This window comes from Rhineura floridana, chromosome 3 (assembly GCF_030035675.1).
Source record: "Rhineura floridana isolate rRhiFlo1 chromosome 3, rRhiFlo1.hap2, whole genome shotgun sequence".
Classification (NCBI taxonomy): Eukaryota; Metazoa; Chordata; class Lepidosauria; order Squamata; family Rhineuridae; genus Rhineura; species Rhineura floridana.
In genome coordinates this window covers 197,384,644-197,402,751 of record NC_084482.1, presented here as the reverse complement: position 1 = coordinate 197,402,751, position 18,108 = coordinate 197,384,644, and the positions used below count along the sequence as shown (strand labels likewise).

Genomic DNA, 18,108 nt, shown 5'->3' with positions numbered 1-18,108 from the left:
TTAAATAAATTTTTAGTATAAGATCACCCACTTTTACAATTAAATTGTCTAAGATTAAGGAGGTGGCAATCTTAATGCCACTTACTTGGGAGTAAGCCCCATTGATTTCAGTAGGACCTCCTTCGAAGTAAACACGGTTAGGATTGTGCTGTAAGACTTATAACTGATTTGATCTTTGACAAATGGGAAGTCAATATTTTACTCTTTATTTTTTATTTTTCTTTTTTTTTTCTTTTTTTTTTTTTGTTCAACTATTTTTGATTTTGTTTTTTGTCTTTGAATGTTTTATGATTTCGTCTTGTATGTTTTATGAAAATCTGAATAAAAATTATTGAAAAAAAAAAAAAAAAGGATTGTGCTGTAAGGCTGCAACTCTGTACAGATGTATCAGAGTAAATTCCATTGAACTCAATAGAACTTAGCTTCTGAGGAGACATGTACAGGATTGCACTGTAAATGTACTGGATAAGTTGCTGGTTGAATGATAGATACTGTTCCACATAAATTGTTGGCTTATCATTGCTTTACACTGTATTGCTTTACAGCAATAGACTGAAGAACTCCATAAAAGAGATCCCAGGATGACAGATTAATTCAAGGAGAAACCGTATGAAGAAGAACCAGAAATTTTGGAATGTGAGGTGAAAGTTGCTCTTAAAATACTTGGAAGAAACAAATCACCACGAACAGATGGCATACCAATAGATTTGCTACAAGCAGGTGAGACTGAATCTGTCCAAATTTTGACAAAAGTTTGTCAAGAAATATGGAAAACTAAACAATGGCCCACAGACAGGAAGCATTCAATATATATCCCAATTCCAAAGAAAGGGGATCCCAGGAAATGCGGTAATTATTGAACTATTGACTTAATATCCCATGCAAGTAAAGAAATGCTCAAGATTCTACAACAAAGGCTCTTACCATATATGGAGTGAGAAATGCCAGACATCCAAGCTGGATTTAGAAAGGGAAGAGGCACCAGAGATCATATCGCAAACATACGTTGGATAATGGAACGGACCAAGGAATTTCAGAAGAAAATCACCCTGTGCTTTATAGATTACAGCAAAGCCTTTGACTGTGTAGATAATGAAAAACTATGGAATGCTTTAAAAGAAATGGGGGTGCCACAGCATCTGATTGTCCTGATGCGCAACCTATAATCTGGACAAGAGGCTACTGTAAGGACAGAATATGGAAAAACGGGTGTATTTTATCACTCTGTTTGTTTAATCTGTACGCAGAACATACCATACAGAAAGTGGGATTGGACCAAGATGAAGGAGGTGTGAAAATTGGAGGGAGAAATATCAATAAGATATGCAGATGACACCATACTACTAGCAGAAACCAGTAATGATTTGACACGAATGCTGATGAAAGTTAAAGAGGAAAGCACAAAAGCAGGACTACAGCTGAACGTCAAAAAGACTAAAGTAATGGCAACAGAAGATTTATGCAACTTTAAAGTTGACAATGAGGACATTGAACTTGTCAAGGATTATCAATACCTTGGCACAGTCATTAACCAAAATGGAGACAATAGTCAAGAAATCAGAAGGTGGCTAGGACTTGGGAGGGCAGCTATGTGAGAACTAGAAAAGGTCCTCAAATGCAAAGATGTATCACTGAACACCAAAGTCAGGATCATTCAGACCATGGTATTCCCAATCTCTATGTATGGATGTGAAAGTTGGACAGTGAAAAAAGCGGATAAGAGAAAAATCAACTCACTTGAAATGTGGTGTTGGAGGAGAGCTTTGCGCATACCATGGACTGCGAAAAAGACAAATGATTGGGTGTTAGAACAAATTAAACCAGAACTATCACTAGAAGCTAAAACAATGAAACTGAGGTTACCATACTTTGGACGCATCATGAGAAGACATGATTCCCTAGAAAAGACAATAATGCTGGGAAAAACAGAAGGGAGTAGACAAAGAGGAAGGCCAAACAAGAGATGAATTGATTCCATAAAGGAAGCCACAGCCCTGAATTTACAAGATCTGAACAGGGTGGTTCACAACAGATGCTCTTGGAGGTCACTGATTCACAAGGTCGCCATAAGTCGTGATCAGCTTTGAGGCACATAACAACATCATTGCTTTATATGAAATATGTACACAGATCTGCATTATGTAGGAATAATCCTACCTTACAGGGAGTTAAGGAAGGAACTAAACCCTAGATTAGGCATGGGGAACATGGAGCCTTTCAGGTGTTGTGGACTCCAGCTCCTGTCAGCCTCAGCCAATATGGTCAGTGATGCTGGGAGTTGTACCGGAAGGGCCACTGGTTCCCTGTCTCTGATCTAGTCCAGGATTGGGGAACGTTTGGCCTGCCAGATCTTACTGAACTACAACTCCCATCAGCCCTAGGGATGGCCACATATGAGATGCCCACAAGCAGGATCTTGAGCACACAGCAGTCTTGCCTACCTCCAGCACACACACAAACCTCACCAATTTCCCTTGCATGTGGCACTCTGTGGCTTTTGAAGATGTGTTGCCCCAGGAGTGTGGGCAGGATGTGAGGCGACTTCTCACTCTGCCATTCACAAATGGGGCAGTATTGTATTAATGTGCCTCATCAGCGCAAGGATTTTCACTTGTACAACAGGACTCCCCACCCCACCCTGTCCTCCTGTGGAACAGATTTAGGGGGGATGGGAGGGGGGAGAGGGAGGAGTTGAATTCCACCCAGGGATCTGGGTTGTAATCATTGTAAGGAACTGAACTTCTTTGTGATATTTCCCCTGAAGTTTTTTTTAAAATATAACCACTGTTTTGCAACAGGAAAATAAAGTAAATAATTTATGTTCATACAGTTAAAAGAAGTCACTTCCCCCCCCCAGCATTAAAAACAAAAATAGATTATAGATAAGCCTCGTTGAATGCTGCTGTTTTAGAAACAGATATGACAACAATCCTAGTTTGGTCATGGGAAGGCTAAATCTGTGTAGGGGCTAGATGTGCACATGTGCTGGCCTTGTCCCAAAATTCCTTTGTGTGCCCCTTCCATCCCTGCTTTCACTTGCTTGACATGAAGTTCACCTGAACAAAGTTAGAAGCCCCCTTGAGATTGGGAATAATCCTGATAATTCTTGGCCAGAAAAAAAATGCTCATGGTGGTGTTCATGATTCTCCCCCACCTTCATTTTATCTTCGCAACAACCCTGTAAGGTAGGTTAGGATATGAGACTGCAATTGGCCCAAGGACACCCAGTGAGCTTCATGGGGATTTCAACCCTTGTGTCTCTGGCCCTAACCACTACACCACACTGGCTCACATCACCTTACTAACCCTGTCACTCCCCTACCAATGACTATATCCTCCTTAGTGGAAGCTTTGCTCTGGCTCCTTCACCTGTACCCCCTTTGAGGCTTATAAGCCATCAGCAGGAGTCTGGAGGCTTGCAGCCTCTTATTTGCTTCCAGACCAGATTCAAAGTGCTGGTGTTAACCTATAAAGCCTTATACGGTGCGGGACCACGATACCTGTCGGAACGCCTCTCCAGCTACGAACCGGCCCATACACTACGTTCTGCTACGAAGGCCCTCCTCCGGGTCCCGACTCATAGAGAGGCCCGGAGGGTGGTGACAAGATCTAGGGCCTTCTCAGTGGTGGCCCCCGAACTGTGGAACAGTCTCCCTGAGGAGGTTCACTTGGCGCCGACATTGTTATCCTTTTGGCGCCAAGTTAAAACCTTCCTCTTTCCCAAAGCATTTTAACTTTTTGCATTTTAACTTAATTTATTTTCTTATGTTTGCTGTTATTGATTTTTGATTGCTTTATTGTTATTGTATTATATTGTTCATTTTATTGTATTTTGTTGTTCACCGCCCAGAGAGCTATTGCTAGTCGGGCGGTATATAAGTTTAATAAATAATAAATAATAATAATATCAGCCCCACCCTTACCTGTGGCCCATCCTGGCCAATTACTGATTGGGCAGCCACTCATGGGCAACAAGCCAGTCTCCCAGCTTGTTCTCCACAATGTGAAAGTGGAGAAGGGGTACTCGGCGCAGACTGGCATGCATGACCCCAGTCCCTACACACAGACCACATTCATGTGCTGCTATTATTCCACTATAAACAGTCATGACTTCCCTCAAAGTATCCTGGGAAGTGTATTTTGTGAGGATGCTGAGAGTTGTTAGGAAACACACACGCGTGCATGTTCCCTCAGAGAGCTGTAAATTTTTTCAGAGTTCCCTGGAAGAGAGACTGACTGTTAAACCACTCTGGCAATTGTAGCTCTGTACAGCAGTTTTTTCATATTTAACAAAATTGTGGTGAATGTGTTAACATTTTTGCCACAGGACAAACATATTTAACTGTATTTCAAGGGTAGAAAAATAGAATCGTAGAATAGTAGAGTTGGAAGGGGCCAACAAGGCAATAATGTTTTGAATTAATTATTGATAGAATTAATGAGAAATCTGACATATCTTTTAATTAAGTACTGCAGGGAAACTGGGCATAAAATCAGTTCGAATACATCGAAACTCCACCTCCACATTTTCCTCCAATATTTGTGACCTATATTTTGATTTTACTATTTTTACCACAGACAAAGTTGATTCATAAAGCCATGTTGAACCAAAAACTGAAAAGAATGTTGGAATAACTATTTAGAACTGCAAACTCATTTTGAGTCCACATTGGAACAAATGAATCATAGAATAGCAGTTGGAAGGGGCCTATGAGGCCATCACGTCCAACCCTCTGCTCAATGCAGGAATCCAATTTAAAGCATACTCGACAGATGGCTGTCCAGCTGCCCCTTGAATGCCTCCCTAGGTAATTGGTTCCATTGTCGTACCACTCTGTTAGGAAGTTTTTCCTCATGTTCACTCAAAATCTGGCTTCCTGCAACTTGAGGCCATTATTCCGTGTCCTGCACTCTGGGACGATCAAGAACAGATCGTGGCCCCCTTTCAAGTGCTTGAAGAGTGCTAACATATTTCCCCTCAGTCTTATAAAGACTAAACATGCCCAGTTCTTTCAGTCTCTCCTCTTAGAGCTTTGTTTCAATCCCCTGATCATCCTTGTTGCCCTCCTCTGAATCTGTTCCAGTTTGTCTGCATCCTTCATAAAGTGCAGTGTCCAGAACTGGAAGCAGTACTCAGTATAAGGCCCAACCAGTGCTGAATAGAGGGGAACTACACATGATTTGGAAACTATACTTTTGTTAATGCAGCCACAACCCACTGTTGGCTCATACTCAGCTTGTGATAAACAAGATCCTTCTCACATGTAGTATTGCTGAGCCAAGTATCCCCCCATCTTATTACTGTGCTTTTGGTTTCTTTTTCCTAGTTGTAGAACTTTGCACTGACCTCTGTTAAATTTCATTGTTGTTTTCAGCCCAATACTCCAGCCTATCAAGATCACTTTGAATTTTGTTCCTGCCTTCTAGGGTATTAGCTATTCCTACAGTTTGGTATCATCTGCAAATTTGATAAGCATTCCCTGCACCTCCTCATCCAAGTCAATATAATGCTGCAAGGCTCTCCATTTCCTTGACGTAGCTTCTTAGATAATAATAAATAAATAATAATAGATGTATCCGAGTTCTCGCTCCAGTCTCTTGCACATAGAAACAATACAGCAGGTGCAGAGAACCTTTGGCCCTCAAGATGTTGTTGAACTATAGCTCCCATCATTCCTGTCCATTGGCTGTGCTTGCCGGGGCTGATGCGAGTTGTAGTTCAGCAACATCTGGAATGCCAAAGGTTCCTGCAATATGGAGACAGTAAAATACTGTAGTCGCTGGTATGGATTAAGGCTATCCTGGTGTTAAGCTTGTCATGTTTTGAACCCTTAATAGCTGGTTTTAAGGTGTGCCCCCCAATCCGATGAAACAGAAAGGTGGAACTGATAGTTATTTTAACTTCAGCCAGAGTGAGAGTTGACAGAAAAGGCAGCAAGATGTTTTTTTAAAAAATGCAGCACTTTACTGTGTCTTTTTCTGCAACAGCAAACAAAAGATGTACAAAACAGTAAGAAATAAAAACAGGCATGGAATAATATGAGATCACAACGAATGAACTGCATTTACGAACCAAATGTTAAAAAGTCAGAGTAAATATGTGGAACAGGCTAAAAACAGCTCAGACATTCTCTCTAGTTATACAGGGTGATCTTGGCTCAGAACAAGCCGGTTCACACATGACTGCATGAATGGTCTATATGGGAGGAAGAGGCTTAGGAGCTGGCACAAGCCAGTTTTGCTCACCTGTGAACCAGATATGCCCTTAAGCATATCTAGGTATTGATCACAAAGCTGAGTGTCACCAATATTCAACCAGTCAGTATTTTATTGGTTCAGCCATTATGGCAGGGGTAGCTTACCTGGTGCCCTCCAGCTATTTATTTAATTTAAAGCATTTATAAACCGCTTAATGTTTTTTAAAAAAAACTCTTTAAGTGATGCACAACATAAAGACATTTAAACAATATCCTTCTAACCAAAATGCAACATAAAACCAGTAAAACAATAGTATAAAGGCATATAAAAATGGGTGTGGGGGACTCATACAGATAAAAACAAGGTCTGATCTTATGGGTCAGAGCCAGCCTGGGCAAACAGTACAATTTTGCAAGACGTCTGAAGCAAGCAACGGCTTCTGCTTCACTTATGGCAGAGAGAAGGGGATTCCATAATGCAGAAAAAATTCCTGGTTTTGAGGAACTGCCCTATGACATTCTGTAGGGTGTGGTACCACAAGAGGAATTTCCCCAGACAATCTAAGTGTTAGAATAGAACTCCCATCGCCCCTGACAATTGACCATGCTGACTGGGGCTGATGGGAGTTGCGGTCCAACAAGATCTGCAGGGCACCATGTTGGCTACCAGTGGCATTATGGGCGTTGCAAGGGCCACCGCTATGCATGAGAGAGATGGGGAGAAAAGACACTCATTCTCCCAAATCAGAAATGATCTTGTTCTTGGGTGAAGGATGCCAACTGACCAGAGAAACCGGGCCTGACTTAATCTTGTGTCATGCCTTTAACAGCAGCCTGATCTACAGAAATCACTAGGCAAAGCTGTAAAGAACGTGAAGAAGAGCCCTGCTGGATCAGGCCAACAGCCCATCTAGTCCAGCATCCTGTTCTCACAGTGGCCAACCAGACGCCTCTGGGAAGCCCATTTTCATGGCATGGAGAACAAGTACTATCAGTACCTGCATGCCAAGTTGCTGTGAAAGGCACAGCTGCAGTGGCAGGTTGAAAAGCTGGCAACCCTAATGGCCACTTTTAAAAAATAGCAGCTTGGAAATCATCAATGCAGCTGCAAATCACCCAAACCCTTCATTCTATTTCACAAGGATTTGGATGGGTTCTTGCCCTATTATAACCATCTTCTTCCATTCATGTTTTCTGCATGCAGAGCGTGAAAGAATCACCAAGTGCTGCTAGACTCCCAGCTCCCACCAGCCTCAGCCAGCAAGACCAACGGTTAGGGATGATGGGAGTTTGAGTCCAGAAACATCAGGAGAATCACAGATTTCCCATCCCTGATATACACTCAGCTGAAAGGGTCCTCCATCACTGATTCAGTCTTCTGCCATTCTCAAGAACTTGCACGTGAACATGAAAACTCTGAGATGGCAGTGCCTTTTCCCACATGTAAACCTTTCAAACACTTAAGATTTCCTATGTTGCTTCTCTGATGTCCTGTCAGGCCTGATTTCCCTGGAAAAGCTATCCATACTGTGGGCTGGAATGTCCTTTCTTCTCAAGAAATGCTGAAAAACAAAAATTTAAAAAGCAGACAAAGAATTATTCATACAGACCTTTGAAAAAGGAAAGGGCAATGAAAGTAACTCTTGCCCCCTAGCAACAACTATGCCATTAGGCTGCAAAAGAGAGACAGAACTTCAGGGCCCGCTCCATTGGCTAGGTTACATATATATTTATTTATTTATCCCATCTTTCATCCCAAAGGAGCCTGGGTGGCAAACAAAAATGTAAAAATAATGCAATTTAAAATAAAGTAACATGTAGCTTCCCCTCTCCCTGCCCTGTTTCCATTCCAACTGGTCATTATAGGAACTAATATGTAACTTTAAGAAATGATGTATGAATTAACATATTCTCCGCTCCTCCTCCCTTTTTCCTTTTGTGCTATGTCTCCTAGATTTTAAACCTGCTGGCAGGGATTGTCTTCTTTTTATTGCTCTTATGAAAGTTCTTCTGGGAGCCTTTTTGCCTGAAGGGCAGGATAAAAATGCTTAAGCAAATAATCAAATAACCAACTAACAGAAGACAGGAACAAAACTGAGGCACAGTTTCTTAGAATAGATGTAATACCGAACCACTCTTTGCAAACCAGCTTCAAAACATGGTTTCAGATCCTGGTTTGGCAGTGACTCCTGGTTTGTTAGACAAGTTTAGCTCAGACATCATGCCAAACCATGCTTTGTCATGCTGTTTGAGCCTACGTCTCCTCCATTTGCAATATGGGACAACGAGAAGGATGAGGTAAGGATTGCTGGGACAACGTATTTATTTATTTACATATTAATGATATTTATTAGTCGCTTTTCCCCCAAAATGAAACTCAAAGCGACTTACAAAAAAAAAATCTCAAAAACATATACAGAATAAAGATAACAGTACAAAAGCATACCAAGCAAAACTCAATACAGTAAATAGAACAATACGATAAAAATCGCAACACACAATACAAGTCAGATGTAGGTTTGAGATTCTGGAATATTGAAATTCTTTGGAAATTCTGAAGTACTATATTCATGTTTATTATAGGGTGACCAGGGATGAGAAACCTCCGGGCCAGGGGCCAAACGCAGCGCCTCAGGCTTCTCTGGCCTTCGAGACTCTCCACAGGCCATACCCCTCACGGGCACCGCTCCGCATCCTCCTCAAGTGCTTTTGCTCGGCTGGAACTCTGATAATGCCTCTTGCCCACCTGGAGAAAGGATGGCAAGATTTGGGGAATATACATGTAGAAAGAAACGTCTGGATTTTGTGGGGCTGGAATATTGCCTGCTGAGCAAGGGTTGTAAGCCCCATCCATTGCTCCGCCGACTTGCTGCTTCCAGCCCTGCCCACCATTGGCTTCTGGCCCCAAAAGGTTGCCCACAAGGGAATAAAGCCCTTGGGCTGAAAGAAGATCCCCCACCTCTGCCTTAAATGGTTTGTATCTGGGCTGTTTGGAGGATCACTTACACTTGTGCCAATCTGACTCCACTCTGAGATCAACAACAGAGTTCCCTCCTTGACCACTACCAGGAACAGTCAAATCAGCAGGCTTGAGAGCAAGAGCATTCTAAAACCCATGGACAAAAGAACTTAAGGTGAGCTCTGCCAGCTCAGGTCAAAGGCCCATCTAATTCAGCATCCTGTCTCTCACAGTGGCCAACCAGATGACCCAGTGGGAAGTCTGCAAGACGGACCTGAGCACAACAGCCATTTGTGATTCCCAGCAACTGGCATTCAGAAGCATACTGCCTCTGACAATGGAGGCAGAACACAGACACCATGGCTAGTAGCTGTGGGTTTAGGGCTCTGCCAGACCAGACACTGAAGGCTTTTCAGATAGGGTTGACCTTTTCCTGAATGCAGTTGAGTTACTAATTTTACTTGGGGTGGGGTTGGATTTTATTGGAAGCTGCCTTTATGAGTTTCACTCATGAAGGCGACATATAAACACAATATATATGTTCCAAGCTATGGTCCCACGGCACATGAAGCCAGCACTCTGCTGAAGCTAAGCAGGGTCAGGTCTGGTCAGTGCCTGGATAGGAGACTGCCTGGGAACCATATACAAGCCACCTTGGGTTTCTATCATGACAAGAAAGGCGGAGTATAAATGTAATAAATAAAAATATTTTAATGAAACAACATCTATTTATTTATTTTACAACTATTTTTTTTAAAAAAAGGTGATTCACAGGAGGTTAACTCCTGTACTCAGTGCAACATCTGGTGCTTCCCTCCCTGCATTTACATGGCATCACAGCTTATCTCTTGGAGACAAAGAGCATTCTCACCTGCACATGTTGTTTGATGTCGCATAAGCGTAGATCGCTCACTATACCTCTTCCCACACTCCAGGCACTGATAGGGCTTCTCCCCTGTGTGGACTCTCTTGTGGCTCACAAAAGCTGAACGGTGCGCAAAGCACTTCCTACACTCCAGGCACTGATAGGGCTTCTCTCCTGTGTGGACTCGCTGGTGGGTTACAAGATTTGAGTGGCAAGCAAAAGAGTTCCCACACTCTGAGCATGTGTATGGCTTCTCACCCGTGTGGATTCTCTGGTGTTTGACTAGATGGGTTTTTTGAGCAAAGCATTTCCCACACTCGAAACACTTATGGGGTTTCTCTCCTGTGTGGATCCTCTGATGGTTCACAAAGTTTGAGTGGTGGGAAAAACACTTCCCGCATTCCAAGCAGTTGTAGGGTTTCTCACCTGTGTGGATTCTCTGGTGTCTCACAAAGCCTTGCCGGTTTGTGAAACGTTCCCCACACACCAAGCATTTATAGGGTTTCTCTCCAGTGTGGACTCTCTGGTGGGTCACAAAGTTTGATTGTTGACTGAAACATTTTCCACACTCTAAACACTTGTAGGGTTTCTCTCCTGTGTGAACTCGCTTATGTCTGACAAGGTTTGTTTTCTGAGTAAAACACATTCCACACTCTGGGCACGAATGTCTTTTCTTGATCTCATCTGTTGGGATAAAAGGAAAAATATAGAAACTCTTCAACTGCTGAACCTGAGGAGGAAAGAATCTAAAAAGCAAAATATAAATACACTGAAAAATAGAGGTTCTCCAGATATTTGGGGTCCCTAGGGCAAGAAACCTATCTATGGGCCCTGAACTGGTAGTTTCTAGCCAAGAAAATGATTTTGGGGTCATGGCAGATAACTCAGTGAAATATCCATTCAGCATGGGTGATGGTGAAAACAGCAAGTTCAATTATTGGATGTAAAAACAAGACTGCTGGTATCATAGTGTCTTTATGTGAGCACCTTAAGATTGTCCTCAGAGGCTATACACATAAATCTGTCAACAAGCTCTATTAGTTTAGTGGGCACAGAAGATCTTTTTGGTGGTGGCCCTATATTTCTGGAACTCCCTTCCAAAAGAGAGATGTGTGGGCTCATCTTTATCAGTGTTTGAATGGACCTCAAAGACCTTTTCCAACAACTGCGTAGTGTAGTGGTTAAAGTGCTGGACTAGGAAGCAGGACCAGAGTGCAAGAGCACGCTCCACTTCTGTGGTCGCCTTTGGCTCCCAGTGGCCCCACCACAATTCTAGGCAAGGCGGGGTAAAAATGTTTGCTCTATTTTACTTGTAAAGGAAAACAAACTTCTTTGCAGAATAGGTATATGCTTTATTGTATTTCTCTCGCACATGCCTGTCCTGAAACAGCAGAAGATCTTGTGGAAGCACATTCTTTCCTCAGCTCCACAGTTAATGGTGACTTGAACTGCCTTTCAAGAAGACTTTCTAAAAGGCAGGACATATATCCAAAAAAATAAAATAAGAAAATTGTACCACCCAAGTGTAGTTTTCCAGTGCAGGGTTGAGGAGCTTTTTATCTGTCAAGCTCCATAGTCCCTTGGGTGATCATCCGTTGGTGGCTGCATTCCCTTTGGAGGATAATCTGTTGAGGGCCACATTCTCCTCCATTTCTCCCTTCTTTTGACAGCCACATGAAATTAGGCTAAGGGATCTATTATTCATATTATTACATTAATTTTATTACATTTATATCCTGCCCTTCCTCCCAAATCTAATATCTGTTCTGCACTTGTAAGGAACCCACCTTCCAGTGTGGCAGCAGCTACACTCTGGAACTCCCTACCCCCTTACAGCAGGCAGGCACCTTTGCTGTACTGTTTTCAGTTCTTGCTAAAAGCTTGTTTTGGTTAGGCATAAAATAAATGTAAAGTTGACATGTATTTTAATGTGCAATATTTTTAAAATGTATATTTTTAAGTGCTGATTTTATTTATATTTTGAATTTTTATGGAAACTGCTTAGAGGTTTTTACAATGAAGTGGTGTACAAATTGTTTAATGAATATTTTTTTTAAAAAAAATGCTTTTATATGAGTTGTGTTCACCCACCTGAACTGCGGTCTAATGAGACCTCCTCTTCTTCCTCTTCTAAGGCCTCCTGATCTGGAATCAATGACTTTTCTTCTTTTTCAGGCAATGAGATCAAATCAGATTTGGGATTTGTAAATCCTACTTCAGGGACAAAAGAAACACAGAAGGAATTTAGCTTTTGAAATAGGGTTGATGCAGGATTTACAGAGGTAGGTTTTTTTAACCAGGTTTTTTTCTTTCACATGGAAAAACTAATTGCAGTTTAAGGTGTTCATACAAACAATAATAGAATTGAAGGGGGTCTTGTAGGCCAGCTAGTCCAACCCAGCGTTTGATGCAGAATACTCTAGCTCCGATTCTCTAGATTTACTCCTTTGAGCAGGGGTGGGGGTGGGGAATTGAACTAGATGGGCTACAAGGCCCTCTCCAACTCTATGATTATGAATCTTTATTGCTCAGAGCCATAGGCTACCACAATTCAGTAGATTTTAAAAGAAAAATACATATTAAAAAACAAGTCATGTTTCATCAAACATATTTCAGGATGTGCTCCTGCTCTATCATGTCTGTAGTACTCATACATCAATTCATGGGGAGGGTGAGTGTATCTTTCGTCCCAGAGAGAAAATGTAATTCTATGATTATTTTATTTTATGTGTTGACAAAAACACCACTTTGCTATGATTTGGGCTAATTTAGTTTTAAACACATTTTAAAATGTGATTGATTGATAGATTAAACTCAGGAATCTTATAATAGAATTAAAATTTGCAAAAGTATCATAAAAACTTTTTTTAGGGATTTATACCCTGCTGTTCAACAAGTTCCCAGAGTGGCTTATATATCATTTACAAAGAGAGCATCTGCCAATGGATATACCTTTGCTTAATTTTGTTTTTAAATAAAAAGACGCATGGCTGAAAAATCTTAACTCCAGGTCTAGCCAAGATCCAAATTAGCAGACAATGCTGGTTTATCTCTGCAACTGACACATTCAGAACTGCACTTGGAAGTGCTTAGCAGAAGCCACCACTAGTTCTGTTCTTTTTCACTGCGTAGCGCAAAGCAATCTGCTCCCATATAACTCCCTTTCCACCTTCCCACCCACTCTTTTCATGGCCATTTTTTCATCTAAGGTACAAGTAGGGAACCCAAGGGCTACATTCCCTTGTGGGTAACCTTTCAAGTACCACATACTAGGGATAGGCAGGACCAGAGATAACAGTGGGGCCACGCAAAAAATCAGAGATTTACATATACACATGTCTCTCCATCCAGACAGGCAAGAGGCATTAGCACAGTCCAAGGACACATTCCAGTCAGGCAGAAGCACTTGAAGAGGGTGCAGAGTGGCCACTAGGGGGCGTGGCCTAGAAAAAGGAGGTGTGGCCTGGGGAGGGGAGAGGCCTAGGCAGAGTCCTGACGCCGGGATAGGGAGGCATGGGGCTATGGTTCCCCAACCCAATCTTAGGGCCAATTGTTCTCTGATGATTGGTACTTAGGGTGTTAGAATAAAGGGTGGAAATGCATCTGAAACTTGTACTGAATAAAGGATCTGTGCATACCAGCAAACCTGTACCCGTCCCTCACCTGACTGGACAGCTGGGAAATTCAGACTTTCCTGAGAAGCTCGGAGGAGACCTGGGTCATCCCACGGCTCTTCCTGTTGCTCCAACTTTACCTCCACATCAGGAAACCCTGGTCAAAAGCAAGATATAAGAATACTCCAATATAAAAGTAAAAGAGAGAGAAATTCATACAAACTAATTTCCTCTTAAATTTGTATCAACAAACACACAATTGTCTAGAGTAAATACTATATGGAAGAAATAAACTTCCACGCCTGCCTGTTTGGGTCTCCTTATCTAAATTATGGACAATAACAAAAATATCAAGCGAAAGTAATAATTTCACAGCATAGAGGAAAGCTCTACTTGAGGCATATTTACGCAGGCAGTTAACACACAAAAGCACTTTCTAGAAATGCAGAAAATATACTTCAGGACTTTTACATTCTTCAGTGTATGGTCTATTGCACAGCATCTGCAAATGAAGCCACAGTAGGAGGCATTTCTAGGGATGGGTGCACTCTATACTGAAAATAAAAAAGTAAAAAAATCCTCTGCATCCAAGCAACCAGCATCTATATATTATAAAATATGAAAAAATGCATGATTTCTTTCAATTTGCATAATTTATTCTCATTTGGTAGTTAGAAGCGAGACAATGAGCTAGGAAGGGCACTAAAACTCCTAACCCCTGAGATATTTGCAAGCTCTGGCTTCTAATTCTATGGGCAATCCATCTGGGCTAGAAACCTGCTCTTTTAGGTAGCAATCCAAATGCTGGCCGCCAACCAGCAGGGCTTACAGAACGGTGGGGTCAGCACAGAACAGAAGGTGGGGAAGGAGGCCAATCACTGTGCCAGGCTGGAATTGGCCCTACAATTGGGTCTGGATCAGGCCCAATGGCATCATGTAACAGCGGCAGGACTGGCTCTCAGGCCAGCTGAACCCCTCCCCAGAAGGTCCCCTTTCAGAGCTTTCCATTGGCTGGCACCAGTGGAGATTCTGCCAGTGGCACTTCTGTGGGTGGAAAGGGAAGCTCTGCACTGGTGGAGCGATGTTTGCGCTACTCCATTAGCAGTGGCAGGTAGGAGGCTGACTTAGCTGGCACAGCAGGACGAAGGAACACCTCTGCCAAATCCACACACCCTTTTGCCCAGCACAAGGGGAGCTCAGATTGCTCTGCCCCAAAGAAAGCTGAGATTGTCAACAAGCCAACTTCTCTGCCCAATAACCACACTTCTGTAGGTCTTTTCTTTTCGCTTTTGTACTCCTGGAAAAGTGGAACACACACAAAGTCCTCGGCATGTCCCATGGGGACCACATTGAAGGATAGTAAAACCCACACTGATCCCTCCATCACCCTAACTGGTGTCAGAGAGCTTGTTCTGGTCCAAGCCCTGATGCTGGCGCCCATGGCTCTTCCCCTTCTCCCATCCACGACAGGAGGTCAGGCTTGGGAACTGGAAATTATTAGTATTATTTATTAGATTTATTAGTCGCTTGGCACCCAAAAGGAAGGAAAGAAACAAGCAGGTAGCAGCAGTGGGAATTTGGCTGAACACCCTAAAGCCCACTCTGCTCGACCAGGGACTGCACAGTGAAGGGGAAGCCTGGTCTGGCCTCTGCCACCATCGAGGGTTCTAAGGGCCACTGAAAGGTTGCACCCTTTGCCTCCCAGAAGGACATCACGACAAAGGGAAAACCAGCCTGGCCCTCCCATTGGCCAGTGAAGGAGCAGCTGCAGAGAGCTTGCTCCCCTGCCCCACCAGAAAGGACACCCACCTCCAATTGCCAGCTTACCTCGGAATACAAAGCTGAATGGAAGCCAGGGAAATAAGGGCTGTTGGTTTTTTGGGAACCATGCACATGCCCCAGTCTCTATCACAGAAGTGAACTAAGTGTAAATTGTTGGTGAAAGCAATGTGGGTTCAGGTAGCCCACGTACAATTTTGAAATAACCATCTATTCCAGGAGTGGGAACTTTTGGTCCTCCAGATGTTGCTGAACTACAACTCCCATCAGCCACAGCAAGAACAGATAATAATGATGGGAACTGTAGTTCAGCAAAGATTCCCCACCCCTGCTCTGTTCTGTAGCATTACATTTGGTACTTCAAGCTATAAAGCCCTTTTTCTTGCTGCCCGTACTGTAAATAAATATCATTCTGTTTAAACTCCAGACTGTGACTCAGTTGTCTTTGCTCATTCTACACAATGAAGCAAATAGACACAGTGCAGTAATGTGCCACGAAACAGTCTCCAGACAAAGATCCCAAATTCTTCATTTTGAACAAAAAAGCTTGGAATTATAATTTTGCAGTTAAAGGTCACTGAAGAGTCCATTATGTGTTTTTTCCTGATTTGTAGCCATTACTTTAACAAATTGTATTTGGGGTCCTTCTGGACAACACGGAACTGGAAACACCACATTTTAGACATCTCCTATTCTGTTAAGCAATCCCGATTCTCTCTATAATGGGACTTCATGTGTCTTTATCGTCTTTTATAGTTGAGAAACATAACAAACAAGAGGCTTTTAAAAAACTATTTCATTTAACAAAGTATGTGAACTCTTCCGTCTTGGATTTAGCAGATTCTGATACTTTCTGCCCCTTTCAAGGAAGTGCATCCCTTACCTGGCAAGGCCGCATTACTGTAATTCTCCATTATGCCATCATGGTTCAAGGAATCCTCCTCAAAGGCTTCTGAAAGTACAAAGAGCCCCCCACTCAATTCCCAGTGCACAAAAGGCCATCTCCAGATGCTCAGCGTCACACAGGCAATGAAATACAATGACTCAAACCTTTCCCGGCATCAGAAAAAGATGTCCCTTCCTCAGCCCCTTCACGTAGCTATCCCTTAAGGCTAGGCCACATCTTGTGATAGAGAATTCTATAGTTTTAACTAAAAGTGGTATGCAAGCTCCAGAAGGGCAGTGGAATATAAAATGTTGTATTCATGTCCTCTTTGTGGGCTTACCCAGAGAAACCTGGTTAGTCACTGTAAGAAGGACAAGGCTTTGGACTAGACGGCACTTTTAGGTTTGACCCAGCAGGGCACTTCCTAAATGTTAGACCAGGGTGGCTGATCTGTTGTTATATGCCTTCAAGTCGTCGCTCAATATCTGGAGAGCAATATCTGCAATATCTGCAATATCTGCAGAAGACACTTAGAGATGACTTCAGTTAAGGAGTCCGTAACTTACAGTTTGTTATACAACTATTATCTCTGGGGAAGGGCCGTAGTGTAGTGGTAAGAGCACCTGCTCAGCAAGCAGAAGGTCCCACGTTCTGGGAGAAACCCCTGCCTGAAATCCCGGAGAGTCGCTGCCAGTCAGTGACAGCAGCTGAGCTCGATGGATCAATGACCTACCTCAGCTTAAGGCAGCTTCCTAACGTTCCTGCGACCATTTGGCCATGCAAGCTGAGGCTGACGGGAGGGCTACACAGGTTCCTCATCCCTGCTGTAGAAAAAACAAACAACACAGTGCACCCTCCTTCCTCACCAGCAATTGCAAGCCACGGAGTTCAAACACTCCTCCAATCGGATTCCTTGCCGCTGCCATTCCTGATCCCGTTTACACAACCAACTACCAGAATCCGACTCCTCCTGCCTCAGTCTTACCGCAGCCGCATGCAACAAGAGGCACTTCCCGAACCTCTCTCGGAAACAGCCAATCACTCAGCGGCGGCCAACTCTCTCAGCCAGTGAAACATCAGTTGCCCAAGTGGCCCAATAGCAAGTGGAAGACGTAATCCTTTTCTTTCCTGCCTTCCAGACACCGGGGCTTCTGGGAGGTGTAGTCTATTCTAAAGTAAGCAAAAGTAATCTCTGCTCTTACCTGGCGATGCTGCTGGCAAGAGCGCGGGGAATCGGGAAGACTTAACTCAAGGGCAGAGCTTGGAAAAGTTACTTTTTTAAAACTACAACTCCCATCAGCCCCAGCCAGCATGGCCACTGCATTGGGCTGATGGGAGTTGTAGTTCAAAAAAGTAACTTTTCCAAGGTCTGCTCAGGGGTAGCCAACACGGCGCCCCCCACATGTTGCTAAACTACAGCTCCCATAATCCATGACCGCAGGCCATGCTGGCTGAGGCTGATGAGAACTGAAGTCCAATAACAGCTGGAGGGCATCACAGTGGCTACCTCGGAGGGTGGCTAACGTGTTTTTTTTTTTACCCCAGGGCTACATTCTCTCTTGGCCAACCCTTTGGGGGCTGCATCTCAACAGTGGCTGTGACCAAAAGTGGGTGTACACGCTCGCTTGGCCAACACATGTATACACAGAGGCATAGAGTCCCTTCTCAATAAACCATGCAGGATAGTTGGGGGGGGAGTGTTCAGCTCATCAAATGCCCTGATGACCAGGGAGCGGGCAATATGTATGCCCATCGGGGCGCTAGTCTTCACCCAGCCCAGCACACTCTGACTATTTTTGTAATATCTT

General features: G+C 43.2%; 1 protein-coding gene across 5 annotated transcripts; it reads right to left on the bottom strand.

Moving 5' to 3' along the window:
* Window positions 1-5,962: 5,962 nt before the first annotated feature.
* LOC133381014 (zinc finger protein 501-like) lies at window positions 5,963-17,327 on the bottom strand. 5 transcript variants are annotated; one of them, XM_061619367.1, is made up of 7 exons: window positions 17,286-17,327; window positions 17,034-17,124; window positions 16,298-16,366; window positions 13,685-13,792; window positions 12,113-12,235; window positions 10,028-10,705; window positions 7,769-8,943 (listed from the first exon to the last, which is right to left on the bottom strand). In XM_061619367.1, the coding sequence occupies exons 3-7, from the start codon at window positions 16,326-16,328 to the stop codon at window positions 8,897-8,899; spliced, it is 987 nt and encodes a 328-aa protein (XP_061475351.1). In that variant the 5' UTR covers window positions 16,329-16,366; window positions 17,034-17,124; window positions 17,286-17,327; the 3' UTR covers window positions 7,769-8,896. The 5 variants fall into 5 exon arrangements, with proteins under 5 accessions (XP_061475352.1, XP_061475351.1, XP_061475350.1 ...); XM_061619368.1 differs by lacking the exons at window positions 7,769-8,943; window positions 17,034-17,124 and adding an exon at window positions 5,963-7,759 and having other exon boundaries at window positions 17,167-17,320; XM_061619366.1 differs by having other exon boundaries at window positions 17,034-17,320.
* Window positions 17,328-18,108: the final 781 nt, after the last annotated feature.